The 23,333-nt window shown below is 40.7% G+C and overlaps 1 protein-coding gene and 1 non-coding gene across 2 annotated transcripts in view; both read left to right on the forward strand.

The window, feature by feature from the left end:
- The first annotated feature begins 1,517 nt into the window (after nt 1–1,517).
- On the forward strand, nt 1,518–1,590 carry TRNAM-CAU. Its single transcript has one exon. It is a non-coding gene; the product is annotated as a tRNA-Met (tRNA).
- A 1,547-nt stretch (nt 1,591–3,137) lies between these two features.
- The window catches only part of FBXO31 (F-box protein 31), a 56,305-nt gene continuing 36,109 nt past the window's right edge, over nt 3,138–23,333 (forward strand). The window contains 2 exon segments of the mRNA XM_031950171.1: nt 3,138–3,174; nt 3,177–3,560. Coding sequence (XP_031806031.1) covers nt 3,138–3,174; nt 3,177–3,560 — 421 coding nt within the window.

The following is a 23,333-nucleotide window of genomic DNA, read 5'->3' on the forward strand; positions in this document are numbered from 1 at the left end:
ATACGTCTACAATCATACAATATATAACCCAGCTAATATCACACACAGATAATGCACATACAGATGTATACATATCTGTACATATTTATTTATTTATTTGCCGAGGCAATTGGGGTTAAGTGACTTTCCCAGAGTCACACAGCTAAGAACTGTTAAGTGACTGAGGCCAACTTTGAACTCAGGTCCTCCTGACTTAAGGGCTGGCGCTCTCCATTCCACTCTCCAACTGCCCCTGTTTTATATTTATTTATGCTTCATAAATAAACTAAGGTTAATAACTAATGTGCATCCCCCAGAAAGCTACAAAACCTGCTAGACTGGTTGATGTTACAGTCTAACTTCTACACTAAGAAGGAAATGTTAAAATATGAGAAAAACCAAAGAAAAAAAAATTAAGCAAGTAGCTGTGATTTTTAATTGTCCTTTCTAATTAAAAAAAAGCTGGACTTATTTGGATGCTGAGGCAATTAGAGTAAGGCAGAGTATGTTTACTATCTTGGTAGACATAATTCTTTTGGAACACCTATGAAAATTGGTAGTTTATTTAAAACTAGATTTAGAATCTTGAAGTGGTAACCTATAAGAGCTTAAGAGAATTTTAGACATCATCTCCAATCCCCTTATTATTTGACCTTATGCTTTAAAAAAAAAATTATTTGATGGAAACAAATCTTGCTAATGTATTACCTTTATCAAATTGTTTGCTAAGGTAGGGAAGGAGAAAGGAGAAAATTTGAAACGCAAAATAAAAAAAAAAACCAAGTTAAAAATTGGTTTTACATATGACTGAAAAAATAAAATATATATCATATTATATATAAAATCTAAAAATATAAAACATTTTTCAAATTAAAAAAATAATTTGCACGAACTGGAAAATGTAAAATACACCTAGGTTTAAAATGGGATTCAATATAGTAAAGAATGGGAAATATTTATCATTTCTTTTCTTCAAATCCAAAAGATCGTTAAAAATTTTTTGTTATCTAAGAGCCAGCCCTGTAATCACTGGGGTTCAACAGCAAAGAACTTAATTGATGGCGGCCTTTCAAAGAAGGGAAGGGTGTCCATGAAAAAAATATTAAGATGAAATATCATTCTGCAGTCAACAAAACCAGTTTCCGAGTTAAAACATTTCTTGAGCACTTGCAGGAAATATGCTGCCTGCTTTCTGCATAGGTTTCATGATAATTAATAGTTATAAATATTATTAATAGATTTCTACAATGGAGCCGGGTACCCACCCACCCAGAAGAACGTGATGACAAATTGGAACCTGATTTCTTTCCCCTTTAGTTTTGGTTTGGTACAAAATGATATTAACATTTTAATTCAACGACTGCTCTTATAATGTCCGGGAGGTTTTAATTCATTAAACAAGTTCGAATCCAGTCTTTTACTAAAAATGTGGGGACATTTTTAATTGAAATTATGCAAAGAACGGAAAATAAAAGAAATCCAGTTGCCGCGCTCATAAATTTATTCAAAAGCCCTTTCACGGAGCTCGTTGCTAAGGAGCCTCGTTAGCGCAGTAGGTAGCGCGTCAGTCTCATAATCTGAAGGTCGTGAGTTCGATCCTCACACGGGGCATCCGCATTCGTTTTTCTTTTCCTCCTGAGTTTTTAAAATATAAAACTAATCTTAGCGATTTAAGGAGGATGCGGCATAAGCTAGAAGGGAAGCGGTTAGAGTTCGGAAAGTGATTTTTTGTTTTCTCTAAGTTTTTTTTTTAAGTTGTAAGAACCGGCGCATTTAGGGTTAAGGAAGGAGAAAACGCCCTGCCCCCTCCTCTCCTAAGTGGGAATTACACTGCTCGGATCTAGCTCCTTAGGGGAGGAGAGCTGGCTGGCCCTATGCGTTGCCGCTACGATGTAATAAGATAGGCTGGGCTACTTGCAGAATGGCTAAAGCAGCCCCAGCGGTACTGGGACGGTTGGAATCGCAGCAGCCGCTTCTTGCCTCAGCCCCGGTTTCCTCATTTGGATAAATGGAGGGATAGCAGTGATTTTTGAACTACTTTTGTGTCTTTGTCGGGGGGAGTGTGAAACCTCTGCCCCTCTCTTAAACCGCTCCCCCCCCCCTCCCCCAATTACAAATCAACAATTAAGCGCCTCCTAGGTGCTCTGGGGAAACAAAGGCAGGCTCTCCAGCTCTCAGACTTCTCTGGATCTTGTGTTAAATGCATTGAGTTGTAAGTGAAACCCATCCTGCAAGAATACAATTGTCCACATAGCTGGGATCAGTCCCAGCTCAGACTTTATACGTAGGCAGGGTATGTTTTGATATGATTTTATGGCTTTCCTCCCTTCCCCATAACAATGTCAGCTCCTTGGAAGGGGGTGGTTCCATTCGTTACACTCATGCGCCCCAAACCTGGCATATGGCAGGTGCTTAATCTATAATTGAGCTCCTTTCTTTCACTGTGCTTGTATACCTGGCATAATGTGGGCGCTTAATACATCCTTCGGGTCCTTGCAGTAGGGTTGTTTTATTCATTGTACTTGCATGCCCAGCACCTGCCACACGGTTGGTGGTGCTTAATAAAATGACGTCCCATGGCGCACGAAGCTCTAGAGTCCCCCTTCTCAGTGGGGAGGAGAGCAGCTGCAGTTTGCGACGCAGCTGCGGGCGGAAGCCTGGGCTACCCTCCCCTCCTCTTTCCCCCCAACTCCACCCTCGCTCCCCCCAACTCCACCTCGCTCCCCCAACTCCACCCTCGCTCCCCCCCAGCCTCCTTCGGCGCAGGCGCAGTACTCTGGCTGCCGCCGGCCGGCGGTCCCTGGGGCGGAGAATGCCTTCCAAGGGCCGGTTTTAGACTCCAGGTGATTGGAGAGGAGGGAGGCGTGGCTTCGGGGGACGGGCTCGTCCGCTCTGTGTTGTCACACGGGAAAGGAGAGGGGGCGGGGCCTGGCCTCCTCGGGAGGAGGGGCAGCGAGCACGGGGCGGGGCTAACCTCGGGGAGGCTGGAGCGCGGGCGTGTGTACCCTCGGGCGTATAGCGGGATTGGCCTAGGCCGGGAACCGACTCCGCACCTGTGGGGGTAGCCGGGGCTGCTGCGCGGTGCGGGGGCGCAGGCGCGCGCGTGCGCGGAGACCGCGGCGGGGGCGCGGGGGCTGGGGTTGTCCACAGGAGCCGGGATGGCGGTGTGTGCCCGGCTCTGTGGGGTGGGTTCGTCCTGGGCTGCTGCGGCGGGCAGCAGCGCAAGGGCTCGGCTGAGGCGGCGGGGGCGGCGGGCGAGAGCGAACCCGACACTGACCCGGAGGAGGAGAGGATCGAGGGCGCCCCGGCCATGCCCAAGCCGCCGGGGGCCTGCGGGGCCGCGGGGCACGGGGGCGCGGGGGACCCGGGGGCGGGCCTGGCGCCGGGGGGCCCGGCCTCAGCCTGCCCGCAGCCCCCTGCGGCCCCGGCGCGCTGTTCGCTCCTCGAGTTGCCTCCCGAGCTCCTAGTGGAGATCTTCGCCTCCCTGCCCGGAACCGACCTGCCCAGCTTGGCCCAGGTCTGCACCAAGTTCCGGCGCATCCTCAACACCGACACCATCTGGAGGCGGCGCTGCCGGGAGGGTGAGCGGGCTGGTGGAGAGGCGGGAGGCGGGGAGGGGCGGCCCGGTGCGTGCGCGTGTGAGTGCGCGCGCGTGTACGGGGGCGGACGTGTGTGTGCGTGTGTGTGTGTGAGTGCGCGCGCGCGCGTGTGTGTGCAGGGGAGGAGTGTGAGTGTGCGCGCGCTCGTATGTGTGTGCAGGGGAGGAGGAGTGTGAGTGTGCGCGCGCTCGTGTGTGTGTGTGTGCAGGGGAGGAGGAGTGTGAGTGTGTGCGCGCGCGCGTGTGTGTGCAGGAGAGGAGTGTGTGTGAGTGTGTGAGTGTGCAGGCGAGGGGGTAAAAGTGTGTGCAAGTGAAGGAATGTTTGTGCTAGGGAGGGGGCTAGTATGAGGAAAGTGACAGGGGAGGGGGAGGAAGTGTATGTTCCTTCGAGCAAGAGGGGCCAGTGAATAAGTGCAAGGGAAGGGTAAGTTGGGGGGTGTAGGGGAGGGAGAGCATATGTGTATGCAAGAAATAGTGAGTGTTCAAGGGGAGAGTGTGCACATGTGTGTGCAGGGGAGGAGAGAATGTGTAAGGGAGGGGGAAAGGTGTGCTCGAACAGGGGGAGGAGTGAGTCTGTGATGGGGAGGGGGAGACTGGGGAAACTTAGTAAGGCCCTGTGTCAGCTAGTCGGCCAGCATGTATTAGGTGCCTACTCTGTGCCAGGCACTATACTAAGAACTGGGGATACAAAAAGAGGCAAAAGACAGTCCCTGTCCTCGAGGAGTCCGCGTGAGCTACTCGGGAGCTATCAACAAATAGGAGGTAATCAAAAGAGGGAAGGCGATGGAAGTAAGCGGGATCAAGAAGGGCTTTCTATAGTGTGTGTGAGGAGGGTGAAAATCGTAGAACTTTGTACTATGTGGAGGGAGGTGGGAGATTAATTACAGTGCCCTCTGAGGGGGAATTCACTAGGACCATGTATGTATGTAGGGGAAGAGGGAGCATCATTGGGGGGAAGTTAAAGGGGTGTGTGTGTGTGTGTGTGTGTGTGTAAAAGAAAGGGGAGAGTGTCAAGTTAAAAAACCTTTATTGAGTACCTACAGCACTGTAATATGTAGTTATAGTGGGGATCCTTTTCCACTGTTGTTCTAGATGGCACCTGAGGCCCCTCCCCAGGCCCAAATTTTGATTCTGGGGTTCCAGGGTGATGAGGGGAATGAATGCCTCTCTACCAAGGGAAGGGAAGTTTGTGGTGGAAACTGATCTCTTAAGGGTGTTGAGGGAAAACTTTTGAAGTGCCCTTTGTGTGTTTTAAAGGACCTCAAATTCTATGATTCTAAAGTTCAAGGGCTATATGAAGGGAATGAGTGTGAAGAAGGTGGGAATAGAGTTACTGACTAGAAAGTAATAGAATTGTAGTGAAATAGGAATAGAATATGTTGGCTTCTCAGTGTTGTGTGTTTTAAAATAAAAAAAGCTCATGTCTGCCTTTATTAAGGGTTACTTACTTCATACAGGTAACAGTTTATATATTTTCTAGGTTTTAACAACTAACTGAATTTAACTGTTGACTAAATAAATACTCTGTTGATTCCATGACAATGCAGGATGAAATTGTATAACTCGAAATTTATTCCTTCAGCATTTAAAAATGAAAACAAGGAAAAAACACATTTTCTTTCCCACTATGGACTAAATAAAGATTAGGGGATGATTAGATCTTTAGCGTTTGCTCCAACTTGACATTTTGAGAACGCTGTTTTTTTTTTTTTTTTAAATTTGCTGCATTTACATTGTCAAAGCTGTAAGATGTTGGCTAAAAAAAATAATTTCAATCTAAAGTACATCTTTTGGTATATATAGTGGATAAAATTGGATAAGATATTAAATACAATTTCTTTAGCATATTGGATATTGCTTGATATAGAAAGCAATTTAAAGCCTATCATCTCTCTTAAAGTCATAACTAGGAATTTTTGTGCTTAGGGAACAATCAGCTCCTCATCTGAGAATGAACAGCACTAGGATTGTAGTAGTCTGTTGAAATCAAAACTGAAAAGATGACAGTTATATCAGTATATATATATATATATATATATATATATATATATACACACACACACACACATATATATATATATAAACACACTGTAAATACATGTATATTATATATATACATATATATGTACACACACTATATATACATGTATATACATTTATAACAGCAGAGAATAGTGATGAAAATAGGAAATGGGAAATTATTGCTTTGATTCTATGGATGATCTTGCTGAAATAAACTGATTTCATTGCTCTCATTCTGGACTGTCATCTTTTATTTAGATGTAATGTCTCTGCTGATGCCAGGTCAAGTTGGTTAGAGGAGTCTAAATATGTACTTCTTATCAATGCTGAAGAATGTATGAGGCCATCATAACTTCTGTAAAAACAATACAAGTTCATCTATTAATAATATTATCAGTAGAATCATCATTGTTTTTAAAGGATGGTATCTTAATTGTGGAGAAGAAATGAGTAAATTTGAATTGTCCACAATCAAACATTTATTAAGGATCTAGTAGGTCCCGGGGGTACAAAAAGAGGCCAAAGACAGTCCCTGTTCTCAAAAACTCACGATTTAGGAAAGGAGACAATATGCAAATATAAACAAGCAAACTCTTTATAGTATATATGGATATAAAGAAAATAATGAGGAAGGCACTAGAATGAAGAGAGGTTGGAGAAGGCTTACTGTAGAAGGTGGGATTTTATTTGGCACTTAAAGGAAGCCATGGACAGATCATTTTGAGCAATTAAAAAAAAAGCCAAATACAAATAGGGAAAGAGGGTCTCAGAGGGTGTCTTTTAATGCATCTTATTTCACTACAGAAGCATTCTGGGTATTGGTTCAATTTCAAGTTGGCAGCAGATCCTTATTTTTACATAGTGCTTAGGGATGATTTTAGAAGTCTTAATGTTTAGCTAGTTTGAATTAAATTTTTTAAGCTTCTTATGAACATTATTTTAGACTTATATGCAGAACATACATATGGATAAATTTTCCTCTGTTTTAAAGAACAAATCAAAATAAAACCCAGCATTAATGTTAGAATTTTTTTTTTAAACAGTTTGAATCTTTTAGATTTACTGTTTATGGAGTACTTTTCAGATTAGCTATTTTGATATTCAGTGTAGGTTAATTACATTTCAGAAGGTGACTTTGTGCTTTTAGTGGGAAAGGCACAGAACCAGGTAACATTTGCCATCTTTCAGAAATATGAAAGGATGATTTTTAAAAGTAAGGTAAACGCTTTTTCTGAAATCTGTCTCCTTTGGTAATTTATGTCTTTTGGTAATTTGCATCAAATTGTGTATAGTTCTATAAATAAATGATTATTTTTTCAGTGTCCTGAGATTATAATCCAAATATGTTTTATCTGTGACTATAACTTGAATTATTTTTGTTAATGCATAACAATTTACTGAACACTTTTGAAAGCGTTATAGTCGGCTTTAACGCAGAGAAGCTTAAAACATCCAAGGAGTATCTAACAGACTGAAGTGCTCAAAAAAATTCCAACTGTGACTTTAAAGGAACAGAAAGCAGACTCTCCTAGTGATTCTTACGCAAAATTCCCCTATGGAGCCTGAGAAAGCAGATAGAATATTAGAATTTTATAGTTTTGGATGACTTGCTTTGTGTGTCCCTAAGGCTAAGCTTTTCCATTTTTAACATGTCCTTAGGAGAATTTGTTTATGTAATACTTGAGGGCTGGATGTTTTCAGGATTCTTAAAATAATATTTGTAACATATTTTAGCTGAAGAAGAAAAATTCTAAAAATTTTAATCTTTTATTTTTATCCAGGGCACCAGAGTTTCCATTTAAATTAGTTGTACATAATCAGAAATTCTCTTTTCCTATGATACTAATCTCTGTTGATGACTAAGTAGGAAATGTATAATTATCATCATGCTTTTTATCTAGATGAAAAAATGCAAAGCTGTCTTGTATATATATGAAGTAAGGTACATTTTGCTTTTGTTGACAAACTTCAAGTTTTTTTTTGACAGTGCATATGATAAATTAATATATAATATAATGAAAATAATATAATATTATATAAATAATAAACAAAGCCACTGACTCCCTTGATTTGTTCAGAGGTCATATAGACCAGGTTGTATCCTTTTACTTCCCCTTGATTTTCTGTCTTCTAAAGAGCCTTTTTAAACTTAGAATGGAGAGTGAAGAGATTCTAGTTCTGGAAAATAAGTTAGACAAATTAGAAGGAAAGTTGCTGTTATGTAAAGTATTGTTCCATCATTGAGGGTTGAGGGAGGGTTTAGAGATGCCTGAGCCTGAGATTTCATTGGTATCAAAAACTGTCAGTGCATGTCACTTATTTTGTTGGGTGTGTCAGGGGACAGAGACAAGAAGACCCAAGTTCAGATACAGCTGTGGGACCCTGGGTAAATCATTTAACCTCTAATATTTGATGCAAACATTTATTAGTCTCTTCCCATTTTCAGAACATACCAGCTGCCTATGAAAAAGAAAATGCTGTCAAATGAGGGGTTTGGGAAATGCTTAGCGAAGTGAGCAGCACTTAATGGGTGCTCAATCAGTGCTTGTCCTGTCTGTCTCCCCCTCTCCCACAAATCATTTAAAAACAACCCTTTATTGATACTTTTTGTTGTTATATCTGACTCATTTATAAGTAAGGACTGGCCTCCTGGATCATTGAACTCTCTCTGATACCAAGGAAAAATGTTAATGTAAAATCAACTGACATCCAAACTTCTTGTGACAGTGTATGCAACATTCTTCATCTTACTTCCAAAATCAAGAAAATAGACTTTATTATAATTTGTCATTAATCTTCCTCAGGGTTCTTTTCATTTATATCATTGTAGTCACTTTATATGTTCTAAGTTCTCACTTGATTCTACATCAGTTAGTTATATGAAAGTTTCTTAAACTGTGGGTCTCAGCTCCATATAGGTTTGAGTAACTGAATGTGGACTTGCAAAAAATTTGACAATAGTAAAAGGTTTTGAATGCAAGGACCAAAAATTAATTTTAATGAATCTGAGCTGTTTCTGACAGTGCTTGCCTGTGTTGCTTCTTGAGACTTTACTGCAGTTCTGAATAGACAACATGCACACTTTACATTGCACATGCATGAATGCTGCCAGAAACACCTTGGCTCAGATTCAAGATAGGGTTATGTGAAAATTTCTCTTGGGAGTGGAAGAAGTTTAAGAAGCTCTCAGCTAGATAAACTTGTCATGTTTCAGTTCAGTATGTCTATCATTGTTACTCACTGTCAATAACATTCGTCTACCACAGTTCATAGAATCAAAGGCTTTGACTTTTGGAAGAGACCTTAGCAACTGTCTGAGAAAAAAGAACAGCTCTCCATAATAAATCTCGTATGATATTATCAGACCTTGTACCGATCCCTAAGGTGAGGAGGCAGAAGCTTAGTGTGTGTTGGGAGGGGAGATATGGGAGGTTTGGTTTGAATATCCTTGAAGACGAGCACTGATGAAAAGGAGGTTTACAAGAGGCCAGATGGAGAATGGAATAGTGAGTTGATTAAAGGGGTGAGGTGTAGAGGCATTATCTAGTAGCAGTGAGGGCCCAGTCAAGGTGATATGATTCATAAATAGCCAGGGAAGCCATGGGGATAAGGAGAGAGCCAGATTTCAGTATAATTGATAGATAAAAGGAGAAGATTTTTTTTTTTTAGGAAAAGAAAAGATTTAGGGTGAAAGGAAGTTTGTTGCCTTTATGGAATAGGCATTCTACAGGGCATAGTGGAAGGGCTCAGGGATGTTTGGTTGAAACTTTGGAGTGAAAAGGTTGGGATGGAAATAAGGAATTGGGAGGTGGGGGTGGGGAATATGGGGGTGATGGTCTGGGGGATCAGAATTACTGGGATGTGAAGGGTCTGACCAGGTGAGAGAATGTTTCTCATGGAGTGGAGGGCACCATTCCTCTTCTCAAAGGAAGCTGGAGGTAGATGCATGGCTCAGTGATCAGATGGGAGGTCCTGCTTTACTACTTCTTTTCTCTCCAGAGGGGGGAAGGGGAAATCAGATCTCCACTGAAAATGAAAGAAGTCCAGCACTCCCTCTACTCCCTCTTCCTTCAAGGGACAGACACAGCAGAAGATGTAAACCCTGAGGTCAAAGGTGCACCAGCGAGGGTCTCCGCAACCCATCTAGGAGATCAAGCAGGTGTGACAGGGGGTAGAAGTTTCCTTGTGCTGGCAAAGAAGGGAATTGTTGCTTTGAGGTAGTCGGTAGATGCTCCTGTGGGCTGGCCCTTGTCACCTTTACTCAGGGGACACGAGATAGAATGTCCAAGGAGTGGTCTGAGCAAGGTTTGACTCTTCTCCCCTGAGAAGGCTGAGGAAGTGGTAGACTCCATGAATGGGGAGGGGGTGTCTCTGGGGCAGGTGGAAGATCCTAGGCCCCTTGTTGCCTCCCCTGGGGATCCTGGGCCCAGCAGGAGATGGAAGGTGCAAGGTGAGTGGTGGTTCTCTGTTCTGTTAGGTGAGATTCCCATCAGAGGTGTGGTATTTAGCTCTGGGTGCTGCATTTAAGAAGGAGTTGATTCCCTGGAATGCATTCAGAATATGGCAGGCTGGGTGGTTAAGGCTTGGAATTGTGTCATATGAGAGTCTCTTGAAAGAAGTAGGACTGTGGAGCTCTCCTGGGGGATGTCGAGTTAGTCTTGTATACAGAATTGGTAGCAGCTGTGAAGGGGATGATTTTGTTTCTGTGTCAGGAAAAGCTTCCTCCTGATGAGAGCTTTCCAAAAAGTAGTGCTTATTGTTCTGGACCATAAAGATCGAGGGCCTTGCTGTAAGTCTTCAAGAAGATCCCTTGTTGGGGTTGACTTTGTTTGGGGACGTAGGACTTGATAGCTTCAAGATTCCATGATTTTCTGACCTCTCAAAGGAGAAGGTGCTCTGAGGTCTGTGAGTGACCACTTTGTTTTTGGGCTTTGTGCTTGAAGAGGAACAGAATGACATCACCATGTTGGGATCAAGGTGTGCAGTGTCTGACTGATGAGACCCCTCAGGAGCTCAGAACCCTGAGTCGGGCACAAATAATCCATATGAACATTTGGAGTGGAGATGTCTTTGCACCTTGGTAATGAATTAGAAAATAAAACAGAGAGGTGAAGACATAGCACCTGTAGGATTCCAAGCTGGGAGTTATTGGCAATAGTGATAATATTGACAGAAAAGTTTGGAGAGACACCTGACCTGTTTAGAAGGAAATTCAGTTCAATTCAGCAGACATCTGGTACCCATATTAGAAAGGCACCATGCTTGTTTTTTAGGGATATAGAAGTAAAAAGAATTATCTCTGTCCTCAAGGACCCTGCATTCACTTGGGTGGGATAGACTACCTAGAGGTAAGGATGTAGAAGAACAATGATAGTGAAAGAGATGAGGAATATCTGAGGATTAAAGGAGGTGAGGGACCTCCAAGGAGGCGGGGCTCAGCAGGTAGTGGTTGCAGAATAGTGGAATGCTTCTGACTCATGATCTCTCTTCTAGTGAGTTACAACTGCTTTTTGTTTTATGGTTTGATTTCTAGTAGGGATATCTAGATTAAGTTGGTCACTGGCTAAGAATCTTTCACTAAAAATGCAAGAAACTCACAATGCAGATACAAGTAAGTAAATAGAAGCAGTTTTAGGAAAAGAAATTGCTAAGAATTGTAAGGATCACAAGAGCTTCTGTAGGTGAGAAGCATGAGCCACTCATGGGAGGAACCCAGGGATTCTTTCCATAAGGCATGAGTGAGGAGGGCGGCAGGTATTCCTGGCATAAGGCCTGCTTGCTTAGAAGCATGTTGTGGGGATAGTGTATTGTTTAAGGGGACCAGTCTGTTTGTGTATGACTGCAGAACAAGATTGCAAAGGGACTAGGGGTCAGTTGGAATGGTTTTGTCTTTTATCTAAGAGGCAATAGGAGTCATTGGTGATTTTTAAGTAGAGGGTAGTGGTGTGATACTGGTGTTGACCAAAAATCCAGCGAGATTCCAACAGAGAGAGTATATATAGGAGAGGATGCCAGAAGGCCTAAGACAGGGGTTTGGAGGATCTGCTTGGACATAGGCAGAGGAACTGGATTGATTCAGGAAAGGAGACAGAAGGAGCAGTCCCACAGGAAATAGAAAGCAGTGTAGCAGAAAAAAAAGCAGAAAGCAGTGTAGCAGATGAGGGTTGTCGGGCAACAGCATTGTCCATAGTGTTGAAAGCTGCAGAAAGATCCACTAGGATGAGAATGGAGAAAAGATTGTTGGATTGGACAGTCTAGAAATTGTTGGTAACCTTGGAGATATGGGGCCTGGTTGAACAGTAGTCCCAGATGTCACATTTTAAAGGAATGAGAAGTGAATAGAAAGAGAGCAAGTGGATGCAAGGATTCTGGGAGAGGAGTTAAGCTGTGCAAGAGAGAGGGTTATTACACTTTTGCTTGAGGCATCAGATGGCAGGTTCATCAGATAGAGAGTTGAAAGGGATATTAGAGGAAGTGGAAACCTGGGGAGGGTCAGTGCCTTGCCCATCCTTTGGAATGTGGGCCCTATAATTTTAGAGCCCAGTGCCCCTTCTGTGGTACCATGTTGGATTTTAGTTATTAAATGGACAATAGGGAAAAAGTAAGGAGATTAAAAAGAGATTAATGATGAAAGAAGCACTCGAAGGCATGTATTTGCCCGGGATATACCTCAAATACTCATCTTAAAGCAGTGCTTCATACTTGGCTGATTTTTCTCTATTCTTTGCCAGTAGATTTGTTTGGAGATTGGCAGTAGAGCCTTTTTAAACTTGAGTCACTTGTTAATGATTCAGCATATGGGGAGTTAAGAATTACCTTGTATTTATGTGGCTTTGTTTGGATGATCTCATCAGTCATGGGTGGCAAGTATGTCATAAATTTCCACAGATCTTCAGGCTTCCGTATATTCAGGTAAAAAATTTGAGTCAAACAGATGGCTTTGGTCTGAACAAACATACATGCTCCCTGACAGCTAGGGAGCAGTTTTCTAAATGGTGCTCCTCTGTGGAGGGTATTACTAAATCAAGTGCTTAAAGTGACAGCCTGCAATACGAAGATGTATTATTTATTTAGAAGACACAGCCTGGCCGCATCGGTGATCGGCTTTTCATCATCTCTGAACTAATGGGTCTTACTCAGCAGGATGGAATTGTGTCTAAAGGGGAGGACATTTTGTTGCAAGCAAACATAATTAACTTTAAAAGCATTTAAGGGTAGAGTTTATATAACAGATAAGCTGTTTTTAAGTTGGTCCCAAACATTTTTAAAAAATAGTTTTTCTCCTTGAATTAGGTAAATGCTGAACATTTTGTCTTTTTTTTTTTTTTTTTTTAACAAGGAAAGGTTGAGTGAGTCTGGGATTATTTTAGCTTTTCCATTTCTGTTTCTATCATAGGTTTTCAAGAACATTAAGGAACACTTACTGGAGAATTGCTTTATTTATGTCATAGAACTTGGCATGTTTTTTCTCTTTTCAGATTATCAAATATATTTATATATATACATGTACAAATATAATACATGTACATACATATTTATTTCATTTGTTTTTATCATGTATTTTTTTCCCTTGATCTCAAAATTACCATTTGATAACAAAATATACCGAATTTTCTGGTGTCAGTGTGCAGTATAGTTACCCAGCCTTAAAAACATGAGTTCACCCTAATTTCCCTTCCATGTTCAGGTAATACTGAGCACTATTGAATCTTCATTTGCACTATCTACTTTCACTCTATTTTTGTTCTTTAACCACTTGCCACCAGACTGTCTGGGAAAGGGAAAGATAATGTGTGTACTACTTTCTCCCAGTATTTTGTGAGAATCAGTCAAATTAAGTAGACAGTGTATATGAAAATGTTAGTTTAATTATACAAGGCTTTATAAATATAATTTGCTATTGTTGCTTTCCCTTCCATGAACTTTTTCTTCAAACCAAGCCAGTCTTCTCATCGCTTAAAAGTACTGTTCGTATCTCTGCAGTGATGATAGTCCATCGTCCCAGTCTTCAGTGCTTTTTTTCTCTATTCTTTGTCTTTCTCACCTTCCCCATTCCCCCCACTTCTCAGGTTCTTTCTCTCCTTAAGTTGTAGTTCATATTTTCTCTTTGGTTCTCTAGAATTTTGCCAGAGTAGCTCTATTTCAAATTCCTAGAATACTCATTATCCATACCAATAGTTCTCAGAATGTAGTTGGTCAGTAAGCATTTTGGAGTTTGAGATTATTTTCAGGATGTCTGAGGGGAAAAAAGAAACATACCCAAAACAAACTCCAGCAAACTATTTTCATGATAATACTAAAACATTTTAATTTCTAATATGGTGATTATTGTTAATTTTTAGACTATTTTTAATAGTCTAAATTGGTCCTGAGATCAAAAAGTGAGAACTGCTGATTTGTGCAGATAATCTGACAACTTAAGCATCCTAAAAGTAATGGTACCCATTTCCATTCTTCAGGTGATTAACTGTAAATATTAAAAAACAACCCTAAGACCAGAAGCAAAGGTTTTTGTATTTTCTCATCATTGCTCTATCGGGGACAGGGTTCATTATTAATAATAGTTTGTACTTTAAAGTTTACAAAATTCTATGTATATTTTATTCCCTCATTTGATCTAAACATCCAGGAAACAGTCTAAAGGTAGTCACAAGGGCATAGGTCTGTCTTGTTAGGTCTAGTGACTGGCAAAGTCACTATTGAATATAGGTGTTCCAATTGTTAAATGTAGAGCTCCCTTGCAGTACACCACACTGAGTTCCCCCTCTCCCCAGGTTGAAGAATGATATATTTGTCTAGGTTGGTTGAAATGTGGGTTTATTTTTCTGTCTACAGTCTTTTTCTATTTGACAGTCTCACTTTATAGGCCATTTTTTTGTTGATTCCATCATTTCTTTTCTTTTCTTTTCTTTTTTTTTTTATTTAATAGCCTTTTATTTACAAGTTATATGCATGGGTAACTTTACAGCATTAACAATTGCCAAACCTCTTGTTCCAATTTTTCACCTCTTACCCCTCACTCCCTCCCCCAGATGGCAGGATGACCAGTAGATGTTAAATATATTAAAATATAAATTAGATGCACAATAAGTATACATGACCAAACCGTTATTTTGCTGTACAAAAAGAATCAGACTCTGAAATATTGTACAATTAGCTTGTGAAGGAAATCAAAAATGCAGGTGGGCATAAATATAGGGATTGGGAATTCAATGTAATGGTTTTTAGTCATCTCCCAGAGTTCTTTCTCTGATTCCATCATTTCTATAACAATTACTTATTTAATGTCTACTATGGGCAAAGTATAATGGAGCTATAAAATAAACAGTCCCTCATCTTGTACCTGGACCCTCCTGACCTTAACAAACAACTACTTTAAATTTTTTTTAACTTTTTATTTTGGAAAACTTAAAAATTTTCTTGCTTTTTCCTAGTTATTTATTGATATTATTTAATTTGAGTGTTTATTTGATGTTTTTCCCTAGTTATTTAATGATTTTGTTTGTTATGAGATTATTTTAATGTGCCTTTTGCTTTGAGAGAGCCCAAGTCCTCGGTGTCAGCATCTGTTTCTGCAGAGCTCCTGGTTCCCTGCGGGTCTCTGTGTTCTAGTGTTTGCTCCTGCGGACTGAAACTGTTTGCTCCCCCTGCTTCGGCCCTCCAATGTGGAGCCCAGTGCCTGGCCTACAGGAGCTGTCTATCAATGTTTCCTGATGGACATTTTAATGGAGAAACTGGGCTGTGAGGAGAGGTAGCTAGGCAGGAGGTCCCTTGAATGGCCTCCTAGGGGGATAATGATTTGATTACTCTTCTTTGAGCTAGAGTTAGAAACCAAGGGGAAGGATGGCTGCTGGTGGTGGGGCAGGTTTGGGTCTCTGTGAGATCAGGTGAAAGGTTCTCTGTGGGGGCCTAGAATCCGGGGAGTTTGGTGTGCAGGCCAGAGAATGGATTAGGGACTTCCAGTGACGTTGCAACCTAGTAATCCTGCTCTAGGTGGAGCAGTATGGAGGCCAGGCCTGCACTCTGAGGCTTCGGATACACTCCAACTCAGAGACTGCATTAGGCAGCTGGGATCATACCTGTAACAGGGAAAGTTTCAGAGCCCTAAAGTCATGGTGATTGTGAAATTGGGATTAAAATAGAAGTTAAAACTTCATATTTGTTTTTTGGATTTTATCATCTTTCTCAAAGAGAAGGCATGTGGTTGGTATAGTGGAAAGACCATTCACTCTGGAGTCAGAGAATACTCATTCTACTTTCTGCCTTCATGACCTAGAGGGTTTTTTCTTTAGAGAATTCTTTTTTTTTTTAAAATTTGTTCTTCTATTCATCTTTTTTAATGGAACTGGAAACTTACATTGTTTATCATCTTAAAGATAGGAGAGGAAATGAGTCATTCCTTTGTCCTCTGATTTAAGAGTCCTGGAGATTCCCTAGGGTTTCTTGACCTGGAGCCCTTGGGCCCTTATGAGGTCTGTGGATAAGGGTCTCTGTATTTGGAGGGCAAAAGTGACTTCTGTGTTTTCACTGACCCCTAAAACTGAACTTTAGCACATTCTTCACTTATTTTAAATCATTATTCTGAGGTGTCCACTGGCCTGACAGAGGCTATATGACACACACAACAATGGAGAATCTCTCATCTCATTCATTCTCTATTATTTATAAACTTAAGATTGAAGCCCAGAGTGATTTGGCCAATCTAACACGAGAAGTGACCAGAATCACTGTTTTCCATTGCCCCTCCAGATGTTTGATTGCATTCTTCATTAATGAGAAATGTTCTTTTGGTTGTTGAAATCCTCAACGTTTGTCTGTGGTAATGGTAATTCCCTTGATACTTCTGATGCCTGTACCCTGAGGATTCAATAAATTCAAATAACAGATTATTTCAGATGTTATAAAATAGTTTTAAGCAAACACCAAATTTTTTATTTTTAAATTTAATTTAATTTTTTCTTTCTCCAGCTTATTTTTTTTAAATTATAGCTTTTTATTGACAAAACATACATATGGGTAATTTTTCAACATTGACCCTTGCAAAAGCTTCTGTTACAACCTTTTCCCTCCTTCCTTTCACCCCCTCCTCTAGATGGCAGGTAGTCCCATACTTGTTAAATGTTAAATATGTTAAAGTATATGTTAAATACAATATATGTATACATATTTACACAGTTATCTTGTTGTACAAGAAAAATTCGGATTTAGAAAGGCAAAAATAACCTGGGAAGAAAAACAAAAATGCAAGCAAACAATAACAGAAAGACTATAAATGCTTTGTTGTAAACCACATTCATTTCCCAGAAACACCAAATTTAAAGAGTCAAAGCTGTATAAAACTTGGAGAGTTAGAACCTGTGATGTATTGTCGTTTAGGGCCAAGTTTTCATTTTTTATAACTGTTTGTCCTTCCTGTACATGGTGTGCCAATTGCAAAGATAAGCTCAAACCCAGAACTGATTTGTACAATTCTTTGTACCCTTTTTGAAGACCTTTGCTTTTATAATCAGACTTTTTGGAAATCAAAGATTCTTGGAAAAGAGAGTAGGGTCTGGGACAAACAAGTTTTGAGTTTGTAAATCATAAACTTTGGCTGATTGGGGACTGCCTCTTTTACCATATAAATTTCTTTTTAAGAGACCTAAGGAATACTATTTCAAAGCAGATCTAGTTTAGCCAGTCAACATTTACTAAGTGCCTACTATGGAATACAGTGTGCTGAGCAGTGGCCCATGAAAATATAGTATGCTGGGAGTATTATTTGTATTTATGTTGTCTAGTCAGGGGTAGTTGATAAGTTCTATTGTTATCCTAGAATACTCCAAAACATTCAGATATTGTGCAGAACAACAAGGTTATAGGGAAATAAGAAAAAAAAAAAATGACCTGCAAGATGGAACCAAAAGACCTTAAAGAGTAAATCCTGTGTCTTTAACATATTCTAATCCTGCTCCTAAAGTAGTATATTATTGATCTAGCATAATAGAATCCACCTTGTTGATTGTTTTGTATTTTTTTTTTGTCCTTTATAACTTGGATTTGTTGACTTTTTTTCCCCCCTGTCTTTATATAGCTCTATCAATTAATAAAATACCTAAACCCAGTGACAGTGGAAATACAAATAAAGTGATGAAACAATCTGTGCTTGAAAAGAAAGGGGAAGGTGAAAGGAAATAAACATTTACATAGCACCTACTATGTGTCAGGTATTGTTCTAAAGACTTTTACAAGGATTATTTCATTATATCCTCATAGCAACTTTTGGAGGTAGGTGCTTTTGTTATCCCCATTTTGCCAGGAAGGAAACTGAGAGAAATAGGTTAAATGGCTTGACTAGTGTCTGAGGCTGACTTAGAACTCAGAATTTCCTAACTACAGTTCTCTGTCCACTGTGCCACATTTTGATTTCTTGAAATAAAACTCAGAAAAAACTGGCTTTAGAAAGAAATACTGGTTTTAAAAGTGTCTAATATTCTCTGGACCAGCCTGTTGTGTTTCAAATAGAACTACCTGACTGTACTTTTTAAACCCAAATCATTTTGGCCAATGCCTAGTAATAGCCCCAGCCCAATCCTCTGTGGTTCTAGGTTTTGAGCATTTAGAATGAGTTAGAAAACAGGGACAATTGTTTTCTGTTCTGCTAGAAACTTGGGAATTCCCCTCCCAGACTGATATTTTTGTGGCAGTGAATTAAGGCATCTTTCTTTATAGTTCTCATCCAGCTCCTCGTCTTTGAATGGGTTTGCTTCATACTGAGACTGGAGAAGGGTGTTAATTTGGAAAGGCTTAGGTCACCCTGCAGAGCCTGGGCCAGCTTGTCCCGTGGCTCTGGAGGGGAGAATGAAGCTGCCTCCCTTAAATGCAGCACCCTTGCAAGTCAAGAGTCACCCTCGTGATGTGGCGGCCAGACTGACCGCCACCTTATGTGACCTTCCCTTCTGAGGGGCAAGAAATGAAGAGGACAAGGACAGAGCAGTTCTGTGAAGGGTCTTGGACGAAGGGTGGGAGGCTCTGCGGTGGGGAGGGGTCCCACAAAGATTTCACAGGGGAGGTGGAGGGAAAGGGGCAGTATATGTGAAGGCACTGAGGTGGGACACGGGGTGGGTCGTGTTTTAGGGACACAGAGAAGGTACAGAATGTGGGACTGGAAAGGGAGGCCCGGAGGTGAAAGACTTAAAACAACTCCAGAGTGCTTCTCTTTGGCTCTAGAGGCGGTCCCTGGGAGTCAGTTTATTGAGTGGGTCAATGACCTGGTTCTTCTTTGTGCTGCAACTGTGCAGCAGGGAGGCCCATTTGGGAGGCAGTTGTGATAATCTTGGGGAGAGGTCAGAAAGGCCTGGTCTAAGGTCACAGATGTGTAAGGAGAGAGATGGGATGTGAGTGGGTAAAAAAAAAGTAAGGTTTGGTACCTGATTGACCATGTGGGTATATGTAAGCATTGTGTAAATTACATGATGACTTTATTTTTTTTCTGAGGCAGTTAGGGTTAAGTGACTTGCCCAGGGTCACACAGCTAGGAAGTGTTAAGTATCTGAGGCCAGATTTGAATGCAGGTCTTCCTGATTCAGGGCTGGTACTCTATTCACTGTGCCACCTAGCTATCCCTCATGATGATTATTATAAATTTAAAAGGAATAGCAAATTGTATATAATAGAGTTGCAGTTTTATGTAGTTATCTTTTTAAGTATACTGTTTTATTCCATAAATTAAAAATTAGGTAAATAAAAATAAAAAAAAAGAATTTATCTTAAGGCACACTAATATTCCATTACATTTGTTTATCTACTTCCCAGTTATTGAGTGCATCTACTTCTTACTTATCTAGTACCTAATTTGTGTCTTTTTCTCCCCTATTTATTACAAATAGTGATATTTGAAATACTTTTGTTTAACATAGGTCTTATTTTTGAGGATATAGTCTTGGTAGTGGAAACTGAATTAAAATGTGCACATTTTTATAAATTGTATGGTTTGATATATATATATATATGTGTATATATATATATATATATATATATATATATATATTTTTTTTTTTAATTCTGGACTTTTTCTCAATCCCTTTAAGTTGCTTCATCCTTTTTGGGTTAGAGGTGAAGTTTGTTTTAATCCTTATTACTATTTTTTCAATTTGATAATCATATAAGGTAGAATCTTAGTCTTAATTTATATTACATTGATTTAAGTATTTTGAATGTTAATGTGTTGGTTGGTAACTTCTGCTTTTTTTTTTTTTCAAAGACTATACGTTTAACATTTTGTCTTTGTTTATTGATTGCAGCATCACTAGCCTATTGATCATTTTAGATTGGATCTCCTGAAGACATCTCAAGCTCAATATGTCTAGAACAAAACTCATGATCTTTTCCCCCAGATCTCACCCATTCCTAAATTGCTCAATTTTTGTCAGGGGTGCTACAATCCTTCCATTCTCTGAGACACTAACCTTAGCTCCTTACTCTTCCTCACCCCATATCCTCAGTTGGGTGCTACACCTTATCATTTCTATGCTTTATCACCCCATTCCCTTTCCCAGCCCTTCCCCTTCAGGTCCTTCATACAGCTCCCAAGATGACTTTCCTGAAGCATAGGTCTGACCTTGTTACTTCTTCTCTTGCCTTCTAAGTGTTGGGGACTCCTTAAATTCCAATATTTTGAAAGCCCCTTATAACTTGTCCCCAACCTATCTTTACAGTCTGATTTTAGATTCCTTTTCTTGCCTTTTGGAGTCCAGCCAATCATAACCATGAATGTGACTGGAATAAGCCCCCAATTATTCTTGGAAGTTATGTAGCTCTTCATGCATTTTTGACATTACTTTAGGATCTCTCTGACTTCTCCATTTGCTCTAGAAATCTCATTTTGGGGAAAACCTCATCCACCTTGCAAGATCCCATCAGCCTTGGTCCACTGTCTCATCTTTGTGCCCTGTCCCTCATGATCTTCTAAATGTCCTTTTTAGGAAGGAGCTCAGCTTGGAACACTACCTCAATTTTTCATGCAACTGCAGTACTTTGGGACTTCTTTGACTTCACCTTTACAACCCTTTTCAGCTTCTTGTTGGGTGTTGTCTGCTCCCATTAAATTGTAAACTCCTTGAAAATGGGACTAGCTTTTTTCATCTTTGTGATCCTAGCTCTTAGCACAGAGCATTTAGGCACCAAATAAATACTTATTAGTTGGCTGACTTCTGAAGTTTATTTTTTGTACCCAAAAGAAATACCTTAAATTTATCCCCATTGAATTTCATCTCAGATTCCATATGAATTTCAGTTTCATCAGATGACCTTTTTTCCTTTCTTTTTTTTTTTTTTTTTCTTGCTGAGGCAATTGGGGTTAAGTGACTTGCCCATGGTCATATATCTAGGAAGTGTTAAGTGTCTGAGCTCAAATTTGAACTCAGGTCCTCCTGACTTCAGGGCTGGTGCTTTATCCACAGGGCCACCTACCTGCCCCTCTATATGGTGATCCTTTGGATCCTCTTATCTCAAATGTTAAGTCAACTTTCTCAAAGCAGATTTGATCTTTGTTCAAGTCATTGGTAAGAAAGTTAAAGAGTCCAGGGCCAAGATCAGTTCCTGGGGATGTCCATGAGCACTTTAATCTTCCTGCCCTGTTGACATATTCTTTGAGTCTGGCCATTCCACCCTGTGATTCATCTTCACAATAATAATGGGAGATAGTTGATCAAGCACTTTTCTAAAACCCGGGTGAGTGACAGAGGCTTCCTGCTGTCCTGGTGACCCTGTCTAGAAAGGGAATAAAGTTCCTCTGGGATGACCTGTTCTTAGGTCAGGTCAGCTCTTGGTCATGTGTGGGTCCCTGTCTAGATGTTTTGCCAGCCCTCTTTTAAATGAACCCTTTTGAGAATTGAAATCTGATTCATTGGCTTTTAGTTTGAAAAATGGAGTGGAGAAGACTTGGAAAAGCAACATGATAGATATTTGGAGGATTGTCCCATAGATTGCATTAACAACATATGGGCCAACATTTATAGAGCGCCTATTGTGTGCTGGCCCCGGGGCTAAGGGCTTTTGCCTGTATGGTCTCAGTCCTCACAGAGACTCTTAGATGTAGGTGCTGAGACGATTCCCAATTTACAGACGAGGAACCTGAGGCAAACAAGTTACAGACTTGCCCTGGACAGTGAGGCTGTGTATAAATTTGGATTTGAACTCGGGTCTTCTTGACTTGACCTCAGATTGGATGCTCTCTGCTGCCTCCTAGCGGTTCCCTTTGGCTGCGTGGAGGGTTGGCAGAGCAACAGCCTCTGTGCAGTGAGAACTGTCCCCCGCCAGGTGCGCAGTATGGGGCCTGAAGTCAGGGGTGCTCATCCACCAGCTAGGGGACCCTGGGTATGGCCCTTGACCCTGTCTGCTTCAGTTTCCTCCTCTGGAGAAGGAAAGGGCCAACCCTTCCAGTGTCCCTGCCCAGAACACCCCAGATGGGGTCACCTGACTGACAGTGACTGGGCAGCACAGTGTGGGAGCACAAGGGAGAATGGGCACCCCCCAGGGAGAGCAGCAGGGCTCCCCTTACTCGGGCCAAAGCTCTGTGGACACTTGCTGCACAAACATGGGGAGATCCTCACTGCAGATGGTCTTGGAGGGGTTTGTGATTCTAAAGACGTCTTTGCTCGTCTTGTCAGTTAACTAGAACTGGATCCTGTATTGCACCACCCTGAATCGGGATCATATTTTGGCAACTAGCGCAACTTAATGCTTGTCCATTGGCTTAAGTCATTAAATCTCTGGACTAACCTAAACTTGGCGGGGTTCTTAAAGACTTTTTTTTTTCTACTACCCAGTAGTAAGTATACTAAAAATAGTATAGATTCTTATAGTCATAGAACTTGGAATTAGCAGAATGGAACATGTAGATGGTGTTCATTCACCCTGTTTAGCCCAGAATTCTATGGATGTATAAGGAGCCAAGATGTGTCCGTTCTAAAATTGGTGGGTAATCACTGCCCAAGTGGTGCCAGATTGAAACCATTTAAATAGGTCCCATATATACATACATATAAAAGGGGGCTAAAGGAGAACTGCTCAGTAAAGTAGGGAGCTAGTGCTTAAATCAAATGTCCAATAGGTTCCTCATTTCAAAACGATAGATTTACAAATTCCCCATCCATACAGCAGTTGTGGGTCTTTCTGCCAGAGCCCCTCTACTGCTTGTGACGGAGAAATATAATAGCATTTACTAAGTGTGCATATATGCTAGGCAGTTATGCTAGGCAACAGTGTGGAGTGGGAGTGACTGAAAAACTTGGGAATTTTTAGATTTTGTTGTAGGTTCAGGAGCTTAAGAAGGGAGATAGTTAAGAAAATAGCTTATTTTCTCAGACTTGCCTACTTTTTTCCCCTGCTTCCTTTTCCTACTTGAATCTTATTTCATTTTGTCACACTCTAATGTGTCCTAAACACAGTAGCAGCTTAAATGTTTATTGAATTGGGTTGTCTAAAATTCCATCAATTTAACACTCCATTAAGAGTAAGCATATTTTACAAGATTATAAAAACCTATTGTGTGATGAAAGAGTTATTAGTCATTCATTCAAATAGTAATAGGAATTCACCCAATCAGACTTCTTTCTTTCTGATATCTTGCTTGGGTCTTATGTACTGAGGGGTCTTGAGTTTTGCTTATGGAAGGAGAATGGAGGTGGCAATTTTAAGGAAGAGTAGTTTATATAGGACAAAGCACAAGGTAAGCTTTGGGGTTGCCACTAAA

This window comes from Sarcophilus harrisii, chromosome 2 (genome assembly GCF_902635505.1).
Source record: "Sarcophilus harrisii chromosome 2, mSarHar1.11, whole genome shotgun sequence".
Taxonomy (NCBI): Eukaryota; Metazoa; Chordata; class Mammalia; order Dasyuromorphia; family Dasyuridae; genus Sarcophilus; species Sarcophilus harrisii.